General features: G+C 40.0%; 1 protein-coding gene across 8 annotated transcripts in view; it reads left to right on the forward strand.

The window, feature by feature from the left end:
- The first annotated feature begins 2,788 nt into the window (after positions 1-2,788).
- HP1BP3 (heterochromatin protein 1 binding protein 3) overlaps positions 2,789-25,071 on the forward strand; it is a 36,069-nt gene continuing 13,786 nt past the window's right edge. The window contains exons 1-9 of one of the 8 annotated variants that reach the window (XM_024125346.3): positions 2,789-2,900; positions 5,111-5,222; positions 7,786-7,981; positions 8,426-8,525; positions 11,369-11,522; positions 12,842-13,001; positions 15,392-15,535; positions 17,384-17,464; positions 18,694-18,848. In XM_024125346.3, coding sequence (XP_023981114.1) covers positions 7,886-7,981; positions 8,426-8,525; positions 11,369-11,522; positions 12,842-13,001; positions 15,392-15,535; positions 17,384-17,464; positions 18,694-18,848 — 890 coding nt within the window. In that variant the 5' untranslated portion in view covers positions 2,789-2,900; positions 5,111-5,222; positions 7,786-7,885. Of the gene's footprint in view, positions 2,901-3,429; positions 3,447-4,063; positions 4,991-5,110; positions 5,223-7,785; positions 7,982-8,425; positions 8,526-11,368; positions 11,523-12,841; positions 13,002-15,391; positions 15,536-17,383; positions 17,465-18,693; positions 18,849-25,071 lie in introns of those variants that run through there. The other 7 variants (XM_055083734.1, XM_007120629.4, XM_007120632.4 and 4 more) reach the window with 7 other exon arrangements.

The raw sequence follows: 25,071 nt of genomic DNA on the forward strand, positions 1-25,071 counted from the left end.
CTTGATTTGTGGGGAAAATAAAGATCAGGCTTGCTAGGAACAGAAACTTCTCTCCCCACCAGGCAATCAAGAATTATTCTTCAAACATCTGTGTTAACACGAGGTGGAATGTGAGTAAAATAGGTTGATGTATCTTTCATGCTCAACCTTGTGAGGCAGTGTCATAGCTGTGGTCTGGAATATTCTTGGAATCTGCAATTGCTTCAACTTCCTCTGTCCTTATGCCTAAATCTCCAAAGTTACATATTTTGCTTTTCTATACAAAACAAGACCTTTTAGCCTAACAGACTTAAGTATCACTTAGCTTTAAATTTGAGAAATAGCAAAAAACCTATTACATTGACAACAGGCCATGAAGTCTGCAAAGCTTGCTGTATGCTAAAGTTGCAACAGTGACTTGGCTTCTGAAGAAAATGGGTGTTTTTGTTGAAAACTAGAAATGATGCAGTTGCATTTTGGGGACTTTTTAAAAAATTTTATTTATTTATTTATTTATACAGCAGGTTCTTATTAGTTATCCATTTTGGGGACTTCTTAACACTTGCTTTTCTAGTTCACAAAACCCTACATTTCCTCATGTTTCTGGGACTCCAGAGTCACTCCTCGAAACTGGTTGGCCCTGGGCAGAAGTGTGAAGTCATCACAGAAGCCAGCACGTTTACTCCTTTTCTCTCTCCTAGAAGCTCTTCCTCTAGTCAGACACCCGGAGTTTAAGCTTACTCTTCTGATCCCTGACTGTCCAATGGAAAGCTTTAGATTCTCAATTTCAGAGGTTAAAACAATGAATTCTGAATTATCAGTTTGAGGCCTGTATGTTAGCTCTCCTTGATAGCAGCACTTTAAAATTGCTGTAGAAGAGATTAAAAGGAATGAATGGTGGAACTTAGGGACTTTGATATCAGTCAGTGTGAGAGGTCTCTGTGCAAGAGGGCCTTACGGGTGCTCTGACCATGAACTCCACACACTCCATAAGAACTAAGCTGCTCTTAAACTTGCCAAGATGCGTGCTCCCTCCGTGCAGAACATCAAACAGCCTAACAGCTTAAGTAAAGGGTGCAAAATTCATCATGTAAATCTGTTTTTAACAAACACAATTGAATGATGTTTTTACTAGTATAGCTCAAAGAAAGCCAAGTGAGATAAACTATAAAACCATACCCCATGGAGTCTTAACTCGGATGCGGCTAAGTATAAAAAGCAAAACTGACCAGATGTTACATTTAGCAGAGGTAAAATGCCTCAAGCAATATACATGTCCAATAAAAACTTCAAATCCCTTTGGAAGTGAAAAACAGCTTCAGACTTCAGCGAGTGGTAGCTTTAGTGCATGGTTGGGGGGGGCGGTGGTGTGCAAGCGCCTCCATGCGCACACTCTGGAGAAAGAATTTTGTTTTCAGGGTTTTCCCTCCTTGGGTGTACATGTTGTAAACAACAGATAAGTTGTGTGTGTGTGTGTGTTTTAAGCGAAAATCTGTGGAGTGGAGAAATCTAGTTTGCCCTTATCTGTGTCAGCTTCTTGCATGAGATGGGGCTAAAGACATTTCCGGGAAAAAGAAGAAAGGTAGGACGTTTTAAGCATATGAACACATAAAAATGGAAGTCTTTAAAAAAGGAGACAAAAGATAGAAATGTTGATAAGGAAGGAAGTGAGCAGTTTGAAGTTTGGGCACAAAATGACCAAAACGCCTTGTGAACATGTTTAATGGGACACCAGAGTGCCAGGGCATTGGTAATGCCATCGGGACATTAATGGTAACACTCACCTTGTAAGGAATTTTTGGTGGTGGTGGTTAAATTTTTATATACCTCCCTTGGGAACTGATGGAGTGGACGGCTATGCCTGGGAAAGCTGGTGAGACAGTTAAAGTGCTAACGGCAATGCCAGAGCCTGAGGACTGGACTAGCAAGTGCTTAAATGATTTCATAATAAATCTTTGGGATGACAGCCACATGCATTTGAGTGCTAGTCACACTGCTCTGAGCCTCAAGGCAATTGTAGTGTTTATTATTTCCCTACATTCATTACCCGAACCCCCTCTATCCGCGACAAAACACCTACTACTTTAGGTACATCGAATGATTTTCCCAAACCGACTTTGAAAAGTTACATTTTTAAACAGTACGTACAAGCCGAAGTACGCTGATACCAACGTAAAATGGCAATCCAAAGGGAATTCCCTGTTTTCTAATCCCACGGTTTCCTCGTTGAGAACTGTCCCTGCATATGCAGATTAGGCAGCCAGGGAAGACCGTTTCATTGATTAGAAAATCAACTTTTACAGTTCTTTTCCTGAGTCATTACGCTACCCTGTACTGTATGGATACTTAATGGGAACGAACGTGAGGTACCGAATTTTCCGCTCTCTGGGTTTCTAATTATTCCAACCGCCTTCAAAGAAGTGTAGTTCTTGTGCCGTGGCTAAATTCAGAAGCGGGAAATGCCAACCCCTCTAAAGGCAGACGGATCGCCAAAACCAGGGACTGAACCAGAGTAGAGAAGGGTTAAGTGGAAAGAGCGCCCTTCCGAGGAAACCGAAACCGCATCACCCAAGCTAACGGGCGCCACCCGGGAAGCGCCGGGTGGAAGATGCGAGGATACACAGACCCGGCCCGGGCGTCCCCACATTCCGGAGCGCCCTCTCGCGCCCCCGCGCGCCCGACCGGGGAGGCAAGTCTCGCGCGCTCCCTCCGCTCCGGCGGGCTGGGGGTGCGGCCGCCGGCGCGCGCGGGGGCGGGGCCGGCTTGGGGGGCGCGCGCGCGGGGCCGCGGGCAGGGGGGCGGGGCGGCAGAGCTCGGCGGCTGGGCCTGGAGGACAGCGGCGGCGGAGGCGACAAGCAGTAGCGGGAGCGGCGCCGAGAATCCTTGCGGGACGCGGGCGACAGGAAGGGGGGAGCGCAGAGGTAACTCAGGACGGAAAAGGCGGGTGGGGAGTGGGAGAGGGCCCGCTGGACCCCGAGGACGAGTGGCGGAGGCCGCTCGCCTGGGGCGCCGACGCCGCTCCCCGAGAGGAGGGGGCGGGGCGCTCGCGTCCCCGGAGGTGGTGCCTTTTGTCTGCCTTCTCCGACCGCTCCGCCCCCTTCCCCTCCCCCCACTGCGACCTAGCCCCCTGCCTCTCTCCTGGAAGCCTCCACCGGGGCCCTCTCGCGCGCGCACTCCCGCCCTTGTTTTGTTTGGACTGGGGAGGTGGGGGAGCTCTTCCCTGATCTAGGGCCCTGCGTCCCAGCGCGCCTGCGCCAGCGTCCTCCCGCCCGCTCCGATTGGCTGAGGTCTTGCGCATGCTCCCGAGGCCCGCGGTGGGCCCCGCTGTCCGCTCCCGCCCTCCCCCTCACCCCACTCTCAGCGGTTTTCGGAGCCGGTTCGAAGGATGCCGGCGGCGGTGACTGGCTGTGGCGAACCCGCCCCCCGGGTTCTCCGCCCCCGCCGCCGCCATTACGGAGCTCCCAGCGGTGAGTGCGCCGAGCGCTGGGACTCGCGGTCCGCCGCCTCTTGCGTCGCGCTGGCGGGCGCTGCTCGGGTCGCGGCGTCGGCCTTCCCGCGCGCATCCCGGAGCGGGAGCCCGAGCTGTCAGCTGCAATGAGCGCGCACCTCGGTGTCCGCCGCCGCTGAGCCCGCCGCCCTTTGCCTCGCCGCCTTCATCCTGGCTCCGCTCTCCCCCCGCCTTGTGCTCGGCGCCGCACCGGCCGCTCCCCGCCTTTGTCTCTGCTGGTCTTTCTAACCGGTTCTCTTCGGCGGTCCGGGCTCGGTGTCAGCTGTTGGCGCCCCTGAAAACCCTTTGCTGCTGCTGCTGCCGCCGCGACGCGGGCCTAAGCTTTCGTTTTCCCGTATGGCTTTCCTAGAGCTTGTTAGTCACTGCTCCTTAGGTGATGTGATTTTAGCTAATAAAGTCAAACCTGTGAATAGGGGCGTTTGTAAAGAGTTGGAGGCAGGAGTGGTGAAGTGAGAGGCCCAGATTTGAGATTTTGATACCGAATTGATCACTGTCTGTGACCGAGGACGAGTCACTTAACCACTTTGAGGGAGTGTTCACCCCTGCACAGAGGACGGCCAAGGTGAACTTTACTGCCCTTTCCGCGTATACATTTTCTCTCTGTTGTTTATCATGCTTCCCGACTTTATGTTACACTGAAGAGTGAGAATCTAGTTAAAAGTACAGCTAGCAATTCACCTGGGACTTTATGGACAAAGCTGGCTTGTCTTAGAAGTTACACGTGTCTAGTTTTATTTTGGAAGATAGTTTAGTTTTGTTTAATCTGGCATAGGCATAAAACTGTTAAGAGCTTTTAAAATTCTTATTGCTCTTTTCAAAAGTTTAGTGTAATGTGTTTCAAAGTAGAAGTAACATTTTTAGAGGTTATTTTTGGCCTTGTTTTTAAGCTTAATTGGAAAATTGAGGGCGAGAACTTGGAGGAAGTGTCCTGAACTCTTCGTGTATAGATGAAAATTCTAACTCTTTAGCCAGTTAGATTGTGCGTGTCTTAGGAATAGATCCCTGTAGTGTCCATAGCATCTGTGCCCAATATAGACACTGATATATTGAAATACGAAAGTGGAAAAGAAGTTGCTAGCTAGTTATACGCATGCTTTTTGTGACATTACCCGTTAAGTCTGAATATAGTTAGAGATTTTAGATTGAGAACAATTTGATGTAATCAGTGCATAGCTAATGATAATTATAATGTGTAATGTCTTGTGTACATTTTATGGTAAACTATGAAATAATACTTTCCCTAAAATGCGTACTTTCAAGGATATCAGTAAACTGAAATACATTGTTGAATTAACTTATTTTTCTGGGGCTTTCTCAATGTAGAGAAAGTAAATTTAAACTCTGAAATTACGGACTTTCTACTTTTACAACCTTTTCTTTATTGCCTGCATTTAAACAACTTAGCACTTCCCTTGACGAAAGCAAATCTTTGTTATGTTAATCTGACATTAAATTTAAAAAACAAACAGGTTGATGACCACAGAAGGACCACATAAACCACAGGTAAACTCAGATGGCACATATAAGAACCCAGATGAAAAACTTATTCAAGTTTCGTCTATTCGTTCTTTCACTTAATAAATATTTATTAAGCACCTATTCTGTGCCTGGCATGTTTCTTAGGCACCAAGTATGCAGCAGTGAACCAGCCAGATAAGATTCCTGCCAGGAAACAAGTGTGGCGGCCTAAAAGTCTGATCATTCAGAAATGTAGCAACAAAAGTTAAATTAATGGGTACGTGTGATGTTAAGGTAGTGTGAATTAACCATTCATATAGTTTTGTTAGCTCTGTGATGAACAGTGAACTTATGGAATGACTCATTAACCAACCTATTATAAAGAAAGTGCTATAGACTGAAGCCTTAAGTTTCATGACCTTTAGTAAGGAAATGCAGAGCTGAGGCAAACGTTTCTTAATATTTATATTAAGTTTTAAATATTTAGTTTTATTTTTTAAGTGTTCTTCACACTTGCTGAATATAGTAATAAGTACTGTCAGGTGTCATTGTTCATTCAACTTTTTTTCCCCAATATTTATCCAGCACCCAGTATGTGCTGGGCATCCTTCTAGGTGCTGGGAATACAGTGATGAACTAGTCCTAGCCCTTGTGCTTACATTTCACTGGAAGAGACACATAATAAAAAAGTAAATAGACATATATTGAATTACGGGTGGTGTTAAATGCTGTTACAAATGCAATATAAAGAAACCTGAAAAAGAATAAGAAGGATGGGAGGGCTTTCTGAGGGGGTGACACTGAGCAGAAACCTGATTGACGTGTCTAGGAAAAGAATGTTGCAGTGTAAAAGAAGAGCATGTGCAAAGCACACACTGAGGACCAAAAGAAGATCTTTGTGTTTGGAGTCCAGAGAGTAGAGTGATGGGTGGAGTAGTAAGGGGTGAGATTACTGAAATAAGGGGGGGTGGTGATGGGGAGGTTTTAAGCAGGAAAGTGTCAGGCTCTGTTTTTTTTGGTGGATGCAGCCAGGAAGATTGGCAAACCAACTTATTTCTCAGTTATTCCACCCTGGGCATACTTCTTACCTGACCTAATTTAAACTAACATTCTTGTTCTCGAGTTAATGATGTCTAATGTCTTTATGGACCATGTACTTGTTTGCCCTGAGTTCAGTCAATTTTATCATATTGGCGTTGAGAGTAGTTTCCTTTGCACCCCCACTCCTTTTCTAAAACCTGTTTGTTTCAGTTTTGAGCAATTAGTAAATATAGAGTTGACTGGAAGGGTTGGGTTTTGACTTTTTTTTTTTTTTAGTATTTTACTTACAGGGAAAATATTTTTTAAAGATCCTCTACAAACAGACTCCTGAAGGTTTTGCTGACTTCATAGTATCATTTTCAACCTAGCTAGTATTATCATGGGTTAAGAAAGATGAATTCATTAGCAGTATCACTTCACCAAGAATAACCTGTCATGAAGTTTTACTTCTGTATGGTATTTACATGTAAAAGTATCATCAGATTTGCTTTTTTTTTAATCAAGGAAAATATATTACTATGTAAGTTCTAGTTGGATGAGGGAGCAAGTTTATGTGTTGAAATTATTCCAGGATAGACTTTTAGCTTTCACAAACCTAAATAATGCCCTTAAACCGAACTTTTCACAAATGAGAAAACAACTATTTTTATTTTTGCGTTTTATAGTTGTTGAAGTGAATTACTATATGAGCATTTTAAGTAGTTTTTTAACAGTTAATAATTTTTAAATATTCGTGGATATTCTTAATTTACTCTTGATAATAAGTTTTTAGCGTATTATATGATCTTGAATTCTTTCAGCTGCCTTTCATTGCAGTTGACGGATAGTTCACAAGTCTGGCATTGCTCTTGGTGTTCCCATAAAAAGGTTTTCCCTGTAAACGTGAAAGCATTCTGTATGTTTGGAGTTTGAAACTATTACCTGACAGATGGAAAGCTCTTAAATTCCTAGACAGGGTTAGAGCTTAAAATAGAAGCTGAATGACTAGTCTACTCTTTCCCAAGTCTTCATTAATGTTCAGTAGCACAAAGATCTAAACGCCTAACGGATTATTTTCTTATATTTTGGAAGAGATTTTATTATAAAATGTTACTGAGTCCCAGATGAGGATGGGCGGGGCAGAGGGTGTTAATGATCAGGTAAATTTGAGTGATTTACATGCGTTTTATTTTTAAATCTTTAATTTTGTTCTTTTGTGCTGATTTGCTTAACATTAAAAATATGACAAATAAGGTCTTAGAGGCATACTTATTCTCCTAGGTGATGGTCTGAATTTGCTTTTCTGAGTCTGGAGGCTCTTAGACTGTCATGTTCTTCAGCAGTATTTTTGCCCTTGTATTACTTCTCTGACGGAAATGGAGTTAAGGTTACAGTTAAGTTTCCTGACCCCTTTGAGAACAGTAACAGCAGTAGCCTCTCTCTTTAGTAAACTGATCTTTGAGTAAACATTGACTAAACTATTTCTAGGTCTCCTTATTCTGTTCTTTCTAAGTTCCTGATAACTAGCAGGAGGGGATGGGGTTAGGTTCCTTATGAGCTTTCTTGTCCTTGTTGCCTTTGTTCATGTGGAAGGTGCAACAGCTGCTGTGGCTTGTGCATTTGTCTTAGTCGCTGCTTTTACATAGTCTGTATTTTGATAGTGATTTTATCTTTCTGAATGATAACTGACCAAGTCATCTGTCACTTAACTATAAGTTTTATAGTGAATTTTTTTTCCCTTTGGATGTATATTAAACTTAGACGTTTTAGTTTAGTTTTGTTTCTGTTAATCTTCACACCAGGTCTTTTCTGTGCTTTAGGTTGATTCTTCATCACACTGAAACCATTAGGAAAAATCCTTGTGGTTAACAGCAGAGGCTTCAGAGTGTAACCTGTACTCGGGCCTAGAAATTATTTTAAATGGCGACTGATACGTCTCAAGGTGAACTCGTCCATCCTAAGGCACTCCCACTTATAGTAGGAGCTCAGCTGATCCACGCGGACAAGTTAGGTGAGGTAGGGGCTGACACATTCTTGAAGCTCACTCTTGGATCAGTCCCTGACTTCAGGCCCTGCTGGGTCCTTCTTGGTACCTGTTCCTTCCTCTACTTAGGGGAGTCTGGGTTGTGAATCTGAACAAATCAAGTAGATACAAAGTTCTTTTCATCTTCCCTTTCCCCTCAAACTCCTGAGAAAACCTCCAACCTTCTAAATTTATTCCAAATCAAGTATAATTACTTATTTCCATTTGAAATTCTAGGTAAAATAAAATACATTGAAAAGTACTTCTTAAGACTCGTATTTCATTTCAAAAAACCTTGTTATAAGTAATTTGCATCAGATCCTGGAGTCGACTTGAAGAATTCTCCTACATCTTCTGACACCCAGTTAGGCCCCTTGAGAAAGAGAGAAAAGAGAAATTTTGTTTGCATGTGTGATTATGGCCATTTCTTTTCTTAGAAGGTAGAAGATAACACCATGCCGATTCGTCGAGCTGTGAATTCTACCCGGGAAACTCCTCCCAAGAGCAAGCTCGCTGAAGGGGAGGAAGAAAAGCCAGGTAAAGTAAAGCGGTGGACAACTTCAAAAGGCAAAAGTTTCTGCTCCAGTTTGGAGTGTCCCATAAATTCCCTTGAACTTAATTGTTCCTTTTTTATGCTTCAGTGTTTGGGGGGAGCATTTAGAGAGAGAGGTGGTACCTGTTGGTTTGTCATTTCCAGACCATGTGGGCAAAGAAAGAATTTCATCTTGTCTCTGAAGATTTTTAGAAGGTGAAAATTTCATGTTCTTGGAATTAAAAAAACAGAAAGATGGTTGGAGAGAACAGGAATGGTCGAAGAGTAGCTTCTGGGCATACAGTGTCATGGGGATGAAGACCCTGGAAGAATGGAGGGCTTGGGCCTTCAAGATGGACAGCGGAAGGCTCAACCAGAAATCATCAAGAGGCCTTAAGGGAGCAAATGGGCGAACAAAGCATTGGTTTGTAACTTTGGTGTTGGTGGAGAGAAGATTGGCCAGGCAGAGGTGGGAACATAATAAATTAAGAGAAAGGTAGAACCATCAGTCTGGAGTATTCGTGTTCCTTTATGGCACCTCTAACCACTTCAAGTGGAACTGCTTTTCTTGTTCTTGTGACCTTTTTCTTTTTCTTTTCTTTTCATTGCCAGGGATGAGCACATGGTGCTGTCCCTGTCGTGGCTGTTAGAACCAAATATTTGCTGACCAGCATATATTACGAATAAAATAATACATGCACCCTTGATGCCTTTATCCTTGGTGCACTAGGAATCTGCTGTTCTCCAGCTGAGCCTGGATTTTGTCTCAGAATCCTCAGATGAATGCTACAAGCATTTGGGGTACTCTGGCCTAAGGCAGTGAGGAGACATGGGAATCAGCATATTTAAAAAAATAATAGTTGTTGGTGAGTTGAGGATAGGTTATTTTTTCCAGCACTGAGATAAGCCACTTGATGGCCCATCTTGAACCACATTTAACAGCCAGCTGAAGTCACTAAGTCACTAATAACGTGAGTTTTCAGAGTACACCAGAGTGTTCAGGTGTAAGGTATTAGAAAAGTCAACCGAGAATTTATAAAGGACCAGTAAGACACTTCACAAGTTGTGTTTGTTTATCTTATCTCTGTCCCATTATAGTATTTTGTACATGAAAATAATTGGACTTCACTCATGTTTTAAATTTTATAAATCCAAAAAGGCAGACACAGTAGTTCTGTGAGTTGGAAACAATGTCTCGTATGTAACGTCTCATCATCTGTTGTGCAATTGAACCTTTATTAAACCGTAAGCTTTAAGAGAAAATAATGTGGAATTTAATTTGTAGCCCTGCTGTTACGGTAAAACTCAGTCAACAGTCTTGGCTCTTCAATTTGTTTAGAATAAGGCAATGTAAAAATAAGTAAACATGACTAACTAAAAGTAAGTTCTTCCACAGAGAGGTCGGCCAGTTAGGTCAGATCGTTGGGGCGAAGGGCTGTAAAAGATACATCGTGATTAAAAAATATATACATCTTGTAGTTATCTGTATCACCAGATAACCATTGTTATACTGAAGTTCTAGCCTTAATATTTGCATAACAGCTCTAGAAGCAGTAGAAGAGGCCAGAGGAGGATGGGAATCAGTACAAGTGCTAGCCTACAGGTTTCCCCTAAAGCATTTTGTTTAATGTTCATAATAACTCTGTGAAGTAAGGGTACTGAGATTTGGAGATGTCAAAGAACTTGCTCTATGGGCTTCCCTGGTGGCGCAGTGGTTGAGAGTCCGCCTGCCGATGCAGGGGACACGGGTTCGTGCCCCGGTCTGGGAAGATCCCACATGCCGTGGAGCGGCTGGGCCCGTGAGCCATGGCCGCTGAGCCTGCGCGTCCGGAGCCTCTGCTCCGCAACGGGAGAGGCCCGCGTACCGCAAAAAAAAAAAAAAAAAAAAAGAACTTGCTCTAAGATTTCAAGCTAGAATGTTAGAAAGTCTGAACTTGAACCCAGATATATCTGACTCTAGAGCCTTGATTTTTGCTGAGCATATATGGGAGGATTTTTCACTTATATGCAAGTCTGGTTGAAGAGCATAATCCAGGATGATTTACAAATTATAGTTGACTATCCTGAAACTTACGGTTTAGAATATTAATTTGTAGAATTCCTTTAGCATTGTATGTATGTGGTTTGGCTATCAGAAGGAAGTGGCATTTTAAAAAATTCTCTTATTTATGTGAAGGCCCCAAAGAAGTCTTCATTATGCCAGTAATGATTTCACATAATTTAAATGACTAAACTCTTCAAGCATATCCTTTGTTTTTTTTGCCTAGTTTTGGCCACTGATGCCCTTTTCTTTGAAGTCTCTGCTTAACCATTTCCTGGGGTTCTGTGTTCTGTAGTGGCTGCTCAAGGAGACCTACTGAGAAAAGACACAGGCAAGCAACTGCAGACCTCAGTATTCCCCCTCTCATATTTCTACGCTTGCCAGAATCATTTCACTTGGAAAATAAATATTAATTTTCTATTATTCCCTTACTAATATTAGCCTGTTAAATTATGAAATGGCTAATTTCTTAATTATGAGTCTCATCATTAATATTATAGAGTAAAATACTCAAGAGATCTGATTTGGGGTAAAATGAGTTTCCCTTTCTGTGCAATTTCCTGATCCTTCTCCTTTTCTCACCTAATGGTCTGGATCAGCAACCCCTTATATAGGCAATTTGAGTGACATAAAGCAGGGAAAAAAAACTGTACTCATAGTCATTTGTTCATTTTAGGATACAGCTGTTAATTGCAACATTTGGCTTATCTGTTTAAAGAGATAAACTTTTACCCTTTTATTGACTCAGGCTCTAATGTATTTACTTGATGCAATTCTACTCACCTGATTTCTTTTTTTTTTTTTTAGAACCAGACGTAAGTTCAGAGGAATCTGTCTCCACTGTAGAAGAACAAGAGAATGAAACTCCACCTGCTACATCTAGTGAGACAGAGCAGCCAAAGGGGCAACCTGAGAATGAAGAGAAGGAAGAAAACAAGCCTTCTGAGGAAACCAAAAAGGAGTAAGGACTTATGCCTTCTTGCTATTTATAAGTGAAGACTATGTAAAACGACTGTAGGTCAGATTTTTTTAAAGTGATACAACTTAATTTATGCTAGATACATGCTATTTGGATTTACTTTTTTTGGAATTTTTGGAATAGGCTTACGATGTAGTCGTATGGCCTATTAGAATTTGTAGTAGTTATCAGAACAGTGGTTTAACTGATGCAAAATTCATTTTTTTTGGCTTTGGCATGTGTTTTTGTGCTTAGAATTCATTGTGGGAGTGTCTGCTATTGTACACATTGACATAATTTCAATAAGAAATGGAACGTTGACTGTAAAAATCTGACCTGAGAGATTCTTCTTCACTTAATTCCTCCCTCTGTGCAGGAATGAGTTATTTTTACGTGCTTATGTTAGAAAGCATTAATCTATACCAAGACATTGCTGGAGTGACCTAAAACTGTATATATTTGATGAAGTATTCAATTGGAGGGTGACTTTGAGAATCTGAAGGCAAAATTCACTATTGATTATCTGTACAAATGTGATGGTGATTCTTTTTTAATTTAAATTTTTTTGCAGGACAGCTGGTAGCATTCATTCTATCCTTTTCATAATTGGTGAGAACAGGAATTACTTTTTAAGTAAAAGAATGACTTAGAAATAACTATACCTTCCAGGTATAATCCTCAGGGAATCCTTCATCCCAGTTTCACAGATATATGTAAGGTCTGTGGAATTTTTAGCTGCTACCCTTTCTTTTAGGTACATGGAGTGTTATTACTCAGAATAAAATTTGTATAATGCTTTATGGTTCACAAAACTTTTTATAAATGTAATCTCATCATTTCTTGCAGCACCTTGTGAAGTATTTGGTATTACATTACTGTTTTACAGCTGAGGAGATTGAGACTCAGGTCACTTGCTAAGATCACATAGCTAGTAAATGTTGGAGCTGAGACTCAAACCCAAGTTTTCTGACTTCAGAGCTTGAGTTCTTCGCACTGTACTGAATCGCATCTGTTACAGTTGTTACTAGAATTCATTTTAAAATTCTCATTTCTTTTATGTACTGGCCCTTCATACTAGTGCTGATTTATATGACTCCTCTCTCCTGTGTGCAGCTGGGAGAGCACACCTTTTTGATTCATTTGTAGAACCCAATTTTTAAAAAATGTTTTATTTTGTAAAATGTTGCTTATTTTACGTATCAGCTCAGTGTGGGAATGAATTAAAGCATTGATTTTATCCCTCTCTGGTCTTTTCTTCTTTCTGACTTTATACTTCTTTCTGAAGAGTTTATCTTGCATAATAACAATTCTTTGTTTTAAAGTGAGAAAGATCAGTCTAAAGAAAAGGAGAAGAAAGTGAAAAAAACAATACCTTCCTGGGCTACCCTTTCTGCCAGCCAGCTAGCCAGGGCCCAGAAACAAACACCGATGGCTTCCTCCCCACGTCCCAAGATGGATGCAATCCTAACTGAGGCCATTAAGGCAAGTTTTTATTTCAAGCAGTTCATCTTAGATTTATTCTGTTTGTCTCTTGCGTATTTGAAAATGGCATACTCCTGTGCAGACATCAGAAATCTTGCTCTGCTTCCTAAAAGAGATTTAAATAGAAGAAAGCCATTGCTAAGTTCATGTTTTTATAATATTATCACGTTTGGTGAGCACTGTTAATTTTTTTAAAAACTCAGATTTACTATAGCACGTATTTTTAACTTATATTTAGATGTTTTTTTAAAAACTCAGTTTATTTTCAGTATAGTTTTTATTTGAAGGCTGAACATGTTAATTCATTCGACAAACAATTAAGGACTAGCTTCTCTGTAGCAGGCAATCCTACTAGTGATATAGCATAGAATAAGACGGAGTCCTTGCCCTTATGAAATTGAATTGTGACTCAAGGTAACAATAGCAATGAGAAAATTTTTATTTCAAAAAAGTATACTATCTTTAGGTTCATTTTCAAAGCTTATGTCTAATATTAGTAGTTGGTTATCTTTCACACCAGAACTCTTAGAAACCTCACTACTTTGCTTCATCACCTAGTCATTCCAAAATACTTGCAAAATCTATCCTCCTTCCATAGCTTTATAACTTTGCTCTAATTCATTGACTTTCATTAGCTTGTGTGATCATCAGATACTGTTTTCCTGTTTTAAGGGTATCTTCTAATCTGACCTGGCCTTTTTGTGTGTAAATTTTTCTGGTTCATTTTGCCATGTTTATTTCACATGATCAGATGACAAGAGGAGTTAAAGTAGAAGCCATAGACACTCTGATTTCAGGAACCTTGTTGCTAGGATCTGAGTCAGAATTGGGGAGAGAAGGCTACAGATCAGTTTAACCAACGGTGGTTTACATAGGAAAGAGGAGCTTGGTGGTCATTCTTAGAATTTGAGAAGACGGCACTGACAAACTGGAAAAAGTCTGCCTTCAGACCTCTCCCTACACTCCTTCAAGACAACTCTCAACTCATTAAGAAAACTTTCCTGGTTTATATAGCTTGATTATAGTGAGATCTCTTTTCTTTGTGTAGCCTTTCTTCAAGGATTTCACTTTGTGACTGCTCAGTTTAGGTTTGGAGGAGCAGGGTTACAGTGAGGGTGGAGAAGGGACTAAAATTCTAAGATAATAAAACAAAAAATTTAAACAGTATAATTAGGCCTGAAAAATAGTTTGAATATGATTATGCATATTTGTACAAATGAAATACATATATATATATATATATATATATATATATATCGTGTATTCCATGCAGTATAACAAATCACGATTTCAGACCATTGACACCATTTTCTGAATTGAACAGGAATTTTGATACCTGTTTTTGTCTTATTCAGTTTGGTGGAGCAAGGGATTGTTTTAGCATTAGAATGTGCTTTTCTGCTTGATTTTCTTTACTCTGTGTTTTCTTGTAAGATCAGGAGAAAACTTCAGTAGGTTGTAATAGGTCAGAGACATTTACTTGAAGCAGGTGATTCATTTTAACACAATCCATATTAAATTGCCTTGTACAGTCTTTTCTGGTTCATCTGTCTGTGATTTATTTTTCTTTATTGTCAGTGTATAAAATAACATTCAACCAAGTCTTTATGCAACGACAATGAGTAAATCCTATGGTCATTTTATAGACAATGGCTACACAAAATTGGTGGACTAGCTCATTAGATAATAGATGCTGCTTGTGTGCTTCAAAATGTAAAGCTTTTGAAACAGAATTGCTGCCTTTGTGACGCAATGACCTACTTCAGTTTTCCATGGGCATTAGTCAAATGGAATATAGATAAATAGGTTGGAAAAGGAAGAGGGTACTTTAAATTGCAATTGAATGCTCTCGTTGTTGTCCAAAACGCCCCTTAAGACTTTGCATCTGTAAACCCAGTTTTGTGCCATTTATTCAGATTATCTTTGCTTATGATATTTGCTGGCATTCACACAAAGCCTGCAGAGGAATACTGGTTCTGGTGTGCTGAAGTTCATTCCATAAAATGGGCCAGATCTGTGAACCTACAAGGGATAGAAATGCCCTGCTTTCCTCACTTTAATGCTAAAGATCTGTTTTCTAAATACAGAATAGAATTAGAATGGAAAGAGCTGCTTCATTAACACACAGAATGTTGTTCACATGTTGTATCTTTTCTTTGGCTGTTTTGAACAATTTAAAATTGTTGCAGAAATATTGTTAATTCTGTATTTCTCCACAGCCATGATGAACTGAAGTTACCTGCAATACTGTTCACGCTTTCCTGCCATTTTTATCATCCATTATCAAGTTCACTTCCAAAATAATTTATTTTGAAAAACATAGGTGTCAGAAAACATGAAAAACAGCTAGTTTAAATTAATACGTATGGTTTGATAAATCTGTTTCCTAGGCATGCTTCCAGAAGAGCGGTGCATCCGTGGTTGCTATTCGAAAATATATCATCCATAAGTACCCTTCTCTGGAGCTGGAGAGAAGGGGCTACCTCCTTAAACAAGCACTGAAAAGAGAATTAAATAGAGGTGTTATCAAACAGGTATTAAATGGTTGTTTGTAATAAGATCATTTCAACATGTATTAGCTGTAAATCCATATTTAGTAACATTTAGGCTTTTTGTGCTTTGAATTTGTTAGTTAAAATAAGTTAACATGATGATGAAAAGCTTGAAGATAACTATTCTAGAGAACAGAAGCAGTATGGTAGTGTAACTTTTCTTCTAGCGGCCTGTACTTTTAATTGGATTTTTGGGGGGCTGCTTGTGCTTGAGATTATGTAGTGCTGCAGATTAGAAGTGGGGTTGAGGAGTCCAGTTACTGCAGCAGCAGAAAAGGTAACTGTTCTCATCTTAGGGTTGTTAGTTTTAAGGCCTAACTTCTGTGGCTAGACTGGTTATCATTATAAATTAGATTTGCACATAGGTTCACCTTAACTTACTAGTATCTGAAACTGTTAAGGCTTTTGGGATCATCAGATAAACCTGAGTAAATTGAGAATAATACTAAAACCAATATTAATTTCAGGCATAAATCCATGTTACTTTGCATAGTACATCAAAACTTTACTTAGAGCTCTGAGGATATTTTGTACAACACAGTGAATATAGCCAATATTTTATAATAATTTTAAATGCAGTATAATCTATAAAATTTTTGAATCACTATATTGTAACCTGAAACGAATATAATATTGTAAATCAACTATACTTCAACTTTAAAAAATAATTGTTTAAGATCATCAGAATCTAAAGCTAGAATGAACTTTCTTGTCAGTCTTCAGAGGTCCAGAGGGGGAAGTAACTACCAAGGTCCCATGGTAATAGCAAAGATGGTTCTGAAGATCTAGTTCACTGCATTCCCAGAGTCCTATTGCCTTTTTTCTATGTCTTTCTGCATGGTTTGATTAATATAGAATACTGTGCCACTCAGGCATTTAAACTCCTCTTAGGAACTTTCAACAACTACTTAACTCCATAAATATATTATTGAGTGTGTCCTGTGTGCCAGATGCTTGGGGGGTCCATCTGTGAGTAAAACAGGTTCCTGTGATGAGCTTACATTCTGCCTTTCTCAAAATGTTGTAAAACTGATATTTAAATGGCCTTTAAAATAATCATTGCTTAAAAGATATTATCTAACCATTATAATTAGTATCATAGTATATGTCAGCACAGTTTATTAGCTGGCTTCATGTTTTTCTTTTTGAAAGTATAGTTTGTGACCTATTTTGCCTCATAGGCTGACCCTCAGTTTGATGCTTCAACAAGTTTTTAGGCTGAAAACATTTCCGTTTGATTGCTGTATTCACAGCAGTATAGGTGAAGCTAAGATGTGGAGGACTTAGGTTAATGTGAAGTTCTATGACAGCACTTCGTAAACTGTGGAAGTATATTCTAAGAGTTCCATGTACCGTCATGTGCAATGTCTAAAATTGCTAGATAACCTTTCCCATATGCAGTAATAATCTGTAATGGGCAAACTGTAGGAAGCATTGTGGCCTGAGATTAACTAGGTCTGAACTTTTGCCAAGGAGCTGTCTTCCTTTCAAGATAGAGGTTTTCTCACTTTTTTTTTTTTTTTTTGAAAGCTTATAGTAGACTGTTTAACCTGGTATCACCATTTTTGTAGATGAGGAAACAAAAGCTCAGAGGGTTTATGAGGTTGTCCAGTATTGAATAGCTAAATGGTAGCATAAATAGGATTTGATCCCAAGTCTTTTGACTCATCCATTCTTTTTTTCTCTGAAGAGTTCAGCAGCACTTTACATTAGTTCTTGCATCACCATGCCCTGTAATTCACTTAGTCTAGTATAAAGTTATCAATGTGAGTACCAGAATAATTTAAAATGAAAATACCTGTTATTGCAACTAAAGTTAATTTACTTTAGGTAAAAGGAAAAGGTGCTTCCGGGAGTTTTATTGTGGTCCAGAAATCAAGAAAAACACCTCAGAAGTCCAGAAACAGAAAGGTAAGAAGTCTGTACCAGTTTGATTGAGCACTGTAATACTATTACTATTGCTAACAATACAGCGTTTACTGAGTGTACACTTTGTGCATTGTGCAGGATGCAGCCTTTCTATGAAGGCCTGGAGAGGTTATAATTCATTTGCTCATTATGGTTCAGCCAGAGAGTAGACGGGACAGTGTGCGACTCCAGGCACCCCAGCCCTGGAGCCCGTGGGCCTAACTGCCCTCTGTTGAACTATGGGCAGCTGTATGAGTTATACTGCTTTTTTGTGAAATACCTTTTAAACTAGAAGAGGCATACAAGTACATGTTTACCCAATATTAGACCCTAAAACTATACCTTAAGCCAGTTTTTCTTTTTTGTACATACTAACACTCCCCCTCCTCCAGACACATAATTTCATTTATGGAAAGTATACGATAGTAAAGTGAAATATGTAATATTTCCTCTGTGTCAGTAACTGAAATCATGACTGTTCCTCTACATCTCCAGTGTTACAGCACTGGAGATTTTTGTACTTTCTTGGTAAGGCTTTCAAACTTTCAAAATGAACTTTTTTGTACAGTGCTGTCTGGTGCTGCATGATCCTTTTCATTCTTTGTAATTGAAGGCCAGGAATGAATTAAGACTTTTAATACCTTTTAATTTTTATATATATTTTTAACTCTCCCAGTTCAATTTTTTTTTTTTTTTTTAATCTTTGGCCGCGTTTGGTCTTTGTGGCTGCGCGTGGGCTTTCCTAGTTGCGGCGAGCGGGGGCTACTCTTTGTTGCAGAGCACGGGCTCCTCATTGCGGTGGCCTCTCTTTGTTGCGGAGCACAGGCTCTAGGTGTGCTGGCTTCAGTAGCTGTGGCACGTGGGCTCAGTAGTTGTGGCTCGTGGGCTCTAGAGCGCAGGCTCAGCAGTTGTGGTACACGGGCTTAGTTGCTCCGCAATGTGGGATCTTCCGGGACCAGGGATCGAACCAGTGTCCCCTGCATTGGCAGGCTGATTCTTAACCACTGCTCCAGCAGGGAAGTCCCTGAAACTTTTATCTCAAAGAAATTGCCACTCAAGTGACATTATACCACTGTGGTATGAATTATTTGAATGTGCTAAAAAGGAGTAGTTTTCTTTTGCTTATTTGATTTGGCAGTCAGCTTGGGAAAGCCCTTGAGTTGCATATAGAAGCATTAGAAAAGAAAGCTCTATATCCTGTAATGATGATAATTTTTGATATTACATTTCAGAACAGGAGCTCTGCAGTGGATCCAGAACCACAAGTAAAATTGGAGGATATCCTCCCACTGGCCTTTACTCGCCTTTGTGAACCTAAAGAAGCTTCCTACAGTCTCATCAGGAAATACGTGTCTCAGTATTACCCTAAACTTAGAGTGGACATCAGGTATGAGCCAGAGGCCTGGACTTTAAAGCACAGATGTCTGTGTTACTTCCTTAGCCCCTTTCTCATGAGAAAGGGGAAAGATTAAATATTCAGTAAGGATTACTTTCAGTTGAGCTAGGAATAAAACCTTTTTTTGTGGGTTTTATTTTTTGTCCCATTATATTTTCCTTTTCATATCTCCATATGTAGTTTCTTTTTGAAACTCAAACCGCATGTTGACTTTCACAAGACTCTGATAGAGTAACTCTTTTCATGATGTCAGCTGCTAGAATATTCAGCATTAAACTATGTCCTCTCAGCTGCTTATTATTTTTAAAATTTTTTCTAATTTTTTTATTGTGATAAAATACACATACATATAAAACTTACCTTCTTAACCATTTGTAGTGGTAACAGTGTTTAGTTGTATTAAATACTTCCATAATGTGCTACCATCGCCACCCATCTCCAAAACTCTTTTCATCTTGTAAACTGTAACTCTGTACTCATTAAACAAGAACTCCCTGTTCCCCCTTATCCCCCAGTCCCTAGCAGCCACCATTCTACTTTGTCTCTACGATGTTTGACTACTCTAGGTGCATACCTCATATAAGTAGAATCATACAGTATTTTTGTGACTGGCTTATTTCACTTAGCATAATGTCCTTAAGGTTCATCCATGTTGTGCGTGTTAGAGAATTTCCTTTCTTTTTAAGGCTGAATAATATTCCATTGTATGTATATACTACATTTTGTCTGTCCTTTTCTTTGTCCGTTCATCTGTCATTGGACACTTGGGTTGCTTTCATGTTTTAGCTACTGTGAAATAATGCTGCTGTGAACATTTGTGTACTAATATCTCTTTGAGACCCTGTTTTCAAATACCCAGAAGTAGAATTTCTGGATGATACGATAATTCTGTTTTTAACTATGTAAAGAACCACCACACCGTTTTCCACAGTGACTGTACCATTTTACATTCCCACCATCAGTGCACAAGGGTTCTGATTTCTCCATATCTTCACCAACACTTATTTTCTGGTGTTTTTTTGTTTGTTTTTTTGATAGTAGCCGTCCTAATAGGGAATGAGGTGGTTGGTAGCTCATTATTTTTTATTTAGAGGTATAACTGAGAACATAGGAGAATTCAGGCTTCTGTAGCACTTCTACATAGAAATAGCATAATATTTTCATCATTTAAACATTTAATGTAAAATTCTGAGAGAATTTTGATAGTAATTCATTTGTAAAATAATTGCCACTTAAAAACATCTAGACTGATTAGATTGTCACATGTGCTTGTGGATTCATGCAGACAGTGTTTAAATTTGTAATTCACAGAGTTTGCGTTTTGAATGTGTGTGTATAACATCTTTGTTGTATTGACTTCTGGGAAATTGTGTTTAATCCAGAGTCCTTTCTACAGACAATTTCTGTATTGGATGCACATTGTCCTGATATAGTTTAGTACTGGTATTTACTTTGGATTACTGAGGCATACAGTTAGAATTGCAGGGGTTTCAGCCCAGAAGCCACATTTTCAGAAGAGCACTTAGTGGTCTTCAGAGTGGCCAGTTAGTGAAAGTGCCAAAGAAAGGGGAATCATAGAAGCAGAAAATTTGAAATTAATATCCGGATTTTTTCATGCTTCTTATACCCTGATTATGAGCCACAGATATAACTTTGGGTCCAATACGCATTGTTTGGCGCATTTAAAGATGGAAATACATTTCACTCATCTCTTTTTACTCTGTTTTTGGTGACTGGAGACTATCCTCCCCCAGCTTTTTTCTTTCCTTAACGGTTCGACTTTACTTACATGAGACATGCTGGTGATTGCAGTGTAACTTTGCTCCATGTCTTTGGGAACATGTCCTGTTGTCATCTTATGTTGAAACAAAATTTGCCCGAAAATAGGTGGGTTGTCAGCCCATAGATGATGATGAACCTGAAGACCTTTTCTTATTACCTTATTAAATAGTAACTTCTTTCTTTGAAGCTCTTTTTTCCTTTACTTGGATTTTCTCTACCACTGACTGTAGTGGAGTCCTGCCATACATATATTTAACGTGACAGTTTAGCCATACTTAACTCTTGACCGAACAAAAGAACAAGAAAAGTACAGTTTTTTGCCGGGGGCGGGGTTAGGAGTTTATTTTATTAATTAATTTATTTATTTTGGCTGTGTTGGGTCTTCGTTTCTGTGCGAGGGCTTTCTCTAGTTGTGGCAAGCGGGGGCCACTCTTCATCGTGGTGCGTGGACCTCTCACTATCACGGCCTCTCTTGTTGCGCGGAGCACAGGCTCCAGACGCACAGGCTCAGTAGTTGTGGCTCACGGGCCTAGTTGCTCTGTGGCATGTGGGATCCTCCCAGACCAGGGCTTGAACCCGTGTCCCCTGCATCAGCAGGCAGATTCTCAACCACTGCGCCACCAGGGAAGCCCAAAAGTACAGTTTTAAAGTATGAGTTATCCATCTATACTTGCTGCGTATAATTTCTCTCCTCCTACTTTGTCTTAAACCCACTTTTGTTACACTTTACCCCATTTTACCTGAAGTACTTCTTCCTGTCAGTGTCACTGAGGGCCTCCATGTTGCAAATTACAGTAGTCAGTTCATAGTCCTTGACTTACTTGCTGGTCTTTCTACAGCATTTGACACAGTTGATGGCTCCCACCTGCTTGAAACACTTTCTTCACTTGCCTTTCAGAACACCACACCTTTCTGATTTACCTCCAGCTTCACTACCCACCCATTCTTTCTCAGCCTCCTAAGGATTCCTGATTTCCCATCTCCTGCCTCCTTAATGTACGAGTGCCCCATGGTTAGACCTTAGGCCTCTAGTCTTTTCTGTCCACATTCACTTTGAATGAATGTAATTCTTCCCGTTCTCAAAGCTTTAAATAGCACCTATACAATACTAGTATACAGGTATATAAATCTGGCCCATACCTCCCTCCTAACTCCACATTTATATATACAGACACCTATTTGACATCACCGCTTGTGTGGCTGCTTTCACATGTCCAAAACTAAACTCTTGATCCCCACCCCCCCTCGCCCGTCCCTCCTGCCCCATCTCTCCTGCCCCACCAGAAAGGCCCTGCACTTCCCATACCTCCTCCATCTCAGTTAGTAGCAATAACATCTTTTCAGTTGCTGAAGCCAAAAACCTTGGGTTTGTCCTGGTCTCTTTATCTCACACCTAAATGTAATCTATAAAAAATTACTTTGTCTTTAAAATATATTCATAAACAGACCTCTTTTCATTACCTTCACTATTTTCACTCTTTTTGAAGCCACCATCATCTCTCACATGTATTAGAGCAATAATCTCCTGCTTCTCCCATGCTTCCCTCCCTTTCAGTCTGTTCTTAACATAGCAGTGAGAGTGAGACTTTTAAAATGTAAGTTAGACCATACCACCTTGCTGCCCAGACCTCCCAGTGGCTTCCCAACCACCTCACAGTTAAAAAGTTTAAAGCTAGAGTCTTTAAAATGGCCTACAAGACACTATACTTCCATTGCATCTCCAACCTAATCTACTACTCTTCTCTCCCTTACTGGCCTCAGAGACTTCACACTTGCTGTTCCCTTTGCCTGGGTGGTTTTCCCCCATAACCCACCTTGCTCACTCTTTCACTTCCTTTAAGTTTTTACTGTCCATCACCACATGCCTGCCTTGATTACCGTACCATTTTTTAATTTTTTTAATTTTTTTTTTGCGGTATGCGGGCCTCTCACTGTTGTGGCCTCTCCCCGTTGCGGAGCACAGGCTCCGGACGCGCAGCCTCAGTGGCCATGGCTCACGGGCCCAGCTGCTCCATGGCATGTGGGATCTTCCTGGACCAGGGCACGAACCCATGTCCCCTGCATCGGCAGGCGGACTCTCAACCACTGCACCACCAGGGAAACCCCGTACCATTTTTTAACATTTTATTTTGGAAATTTTCAAACATACACTTAAATGTAGAGAGAACATAACCGTCATACTAACTTAATTCCTAACTAAATTAATAATTCCTTAACATTATCCAGTACCCAGGCCGTGTTCAGATGTCCTCAGTTGTCTCCAGAATGACTTTTTACAGTTGGTTTTTTTCAAGTCAATATCCAAACATGGTCCACTCATTGCATTTGGTTGATAGGACCATTTAACTTACATTTGCAACCTTTCCCTCCTGTCCCAGCGTGCAGAATTCTATTTCTCTGCCTTATTTTTCTCCATAGCACTCATCATGTTCTAACATACTATGTATTTTATTTGCCTTTTTTTAAATTACCTGTTTATCCCATTAAAATGGCAGATTTTTATATTGTTCACTTCTGTTTTTCCCAAGCCTAGCACACAGTACATGCTCAATAAATTTTTTTTTAATTGACTTCAGTTAGGTTTTTTAAAATAAATTTATTTATTTATTTTTGGCTGTGTTGGGTCTTCGTTTCTGTGCGAGGGCTTTCTCTCGTTGCGGCGAGCAGGGGCCACACTACAACGCAGTGCACGGGCCTCACACTATCACGGCCTCTCTTGTTGCGGAGCACAGGCTCCAGACGCGCAGGCTCAGTAGTTGTGGCTCACGGGCCTAGTCGCTCTGCGGCATGTGGGATCTTCCCAGACCAGGGCTCAAACCCGTGTCCCCTGCATTGGCAGGCAGACTCTCAACCACTGTGCCACCAGGGAAGCCCCTCAATAAATATTAGTTGAATAAGTGAACTAATATGGGCACTTCACCTGGCCATTTCACTGAAGGAACTCTTGCCCTGGAGCATATGAGATGAGACATGAATTTCTGCTACCATACACTGGAGGCTGTAGAGCATTGTGTTAAAGAGCACAGACTTTGGAACCCTACCCTTATGTTTAAATCCTGAGTCTGTCATTTCTAGCTTTATATCTCTGAACAAGTTATCTCTTTGTGTCTTGGTTTCCTCATTGATAAACAGTATATAAGTCATAGAGTTGTTAGGAACCTTAGTGTGTGTTAAGCACTTAGAACAGTGCCTGAGACTTCCCTGGTGGTCCAGTAGTGAAGACTGCGCTCCCAATGCAGGGGGCCAGAACTCGATCCCTGGTCAGGGAACTAGATCCCGAATGCTGCTGCCGCTAAGAGTCCACATGCCACAACTTAAAAAAGAAAAGATCCTGCATGCCACAACAAAATTCCCACATGCCACAGCTAAGACCCGGCACGGCCAAATAAATAAATAAAAAACAGTGCCTGGCACATAATAATAACTCATGTTATTATGTATAATAATAATAATAATGTTAATAATGTTAATACTAATAATGTTAATAATGTATGATAATACTAATAATGTTAGTATTATTAGTCAGTCTCAATTCCAACGTAGTTCTCATGGTATGAGCATCACACCATACTAAATATGATTCTAATGTTTAAAGACAGTATTTTTATGTAACATGCAAGTCACCTCCTTTATTTGTTAACAATGTTTTTTGCAACCCTAGAGAAAAATGGGGTATGTTGGCTTTACATAGGCTTTGGGTTGGCCTCTAAGAAGGTGCTCTCAAAGGTAATTCTGTCATATGACATTAGAAATCAAATTTTAATGTCTAATCCTTGTGTATGGTGTAACTTCATCGTATTCTCTTTGATTTTTCTTTCTGTGCATACCAAAATATGAGCATAGCCCAAGATTCAATTTTACTGCCTATACTTTTCTCTAAACATATTAATTTCTTTGGCAATCCCTTAATTTCTTAACAGTTTAAACTCTTTAAGTAATTTCAAGCGTCTTTTGATCTTCTTAATTCTGTCCATGCGTTTCTAACAGATTGATGTAACTCTTAGATTCCTGCCACTCCCTCCCTTACCTTCCATTCGCTTTGTGCATTGCTTTCATTTTTCTCTCTCAGTGCAGACTAACTTTCTCCACAGTTGAAAAACATAGCCACCAACAATCACTCACTATTCCCTGCTTTCTAATTAAACTGGTCTATTCATCTTATTTTTAAAAAGAAAAACTTGTTACAATAAATATAAAAATTTGTTATAATAAACAAATTTGTATAAAATAAATTTGTATAGGGCTTTTAAAAACAGTTTGCATTGTTTTCTGTAATTCTCAAAATAGACTTAAAATAGGTATTCCCACCTCAATTTTGCTGATAAAAATCTTACCCTGGGTTACCTGGCTATATTCACTGGTGAAAGCAGAACTTTATTTCATTTTTCTATTATAACCTCTTGCTTTTTCCACTGTCCAGGGCTGTCTTATA

Source organism: Physeter macrocephalus, chromosome 3, assembly GCF_002837175.3.
Source record: "Physeter macrocephalus isolate SW-GA chromosome 3, ASM283717v5, whole genome shotgun sequence".
NCBI lineage: Eukaryota > Metazoa > Chordata > Mammalia > Artiodactyla > Physeteridae > Physeter > Physeter macrocephalus.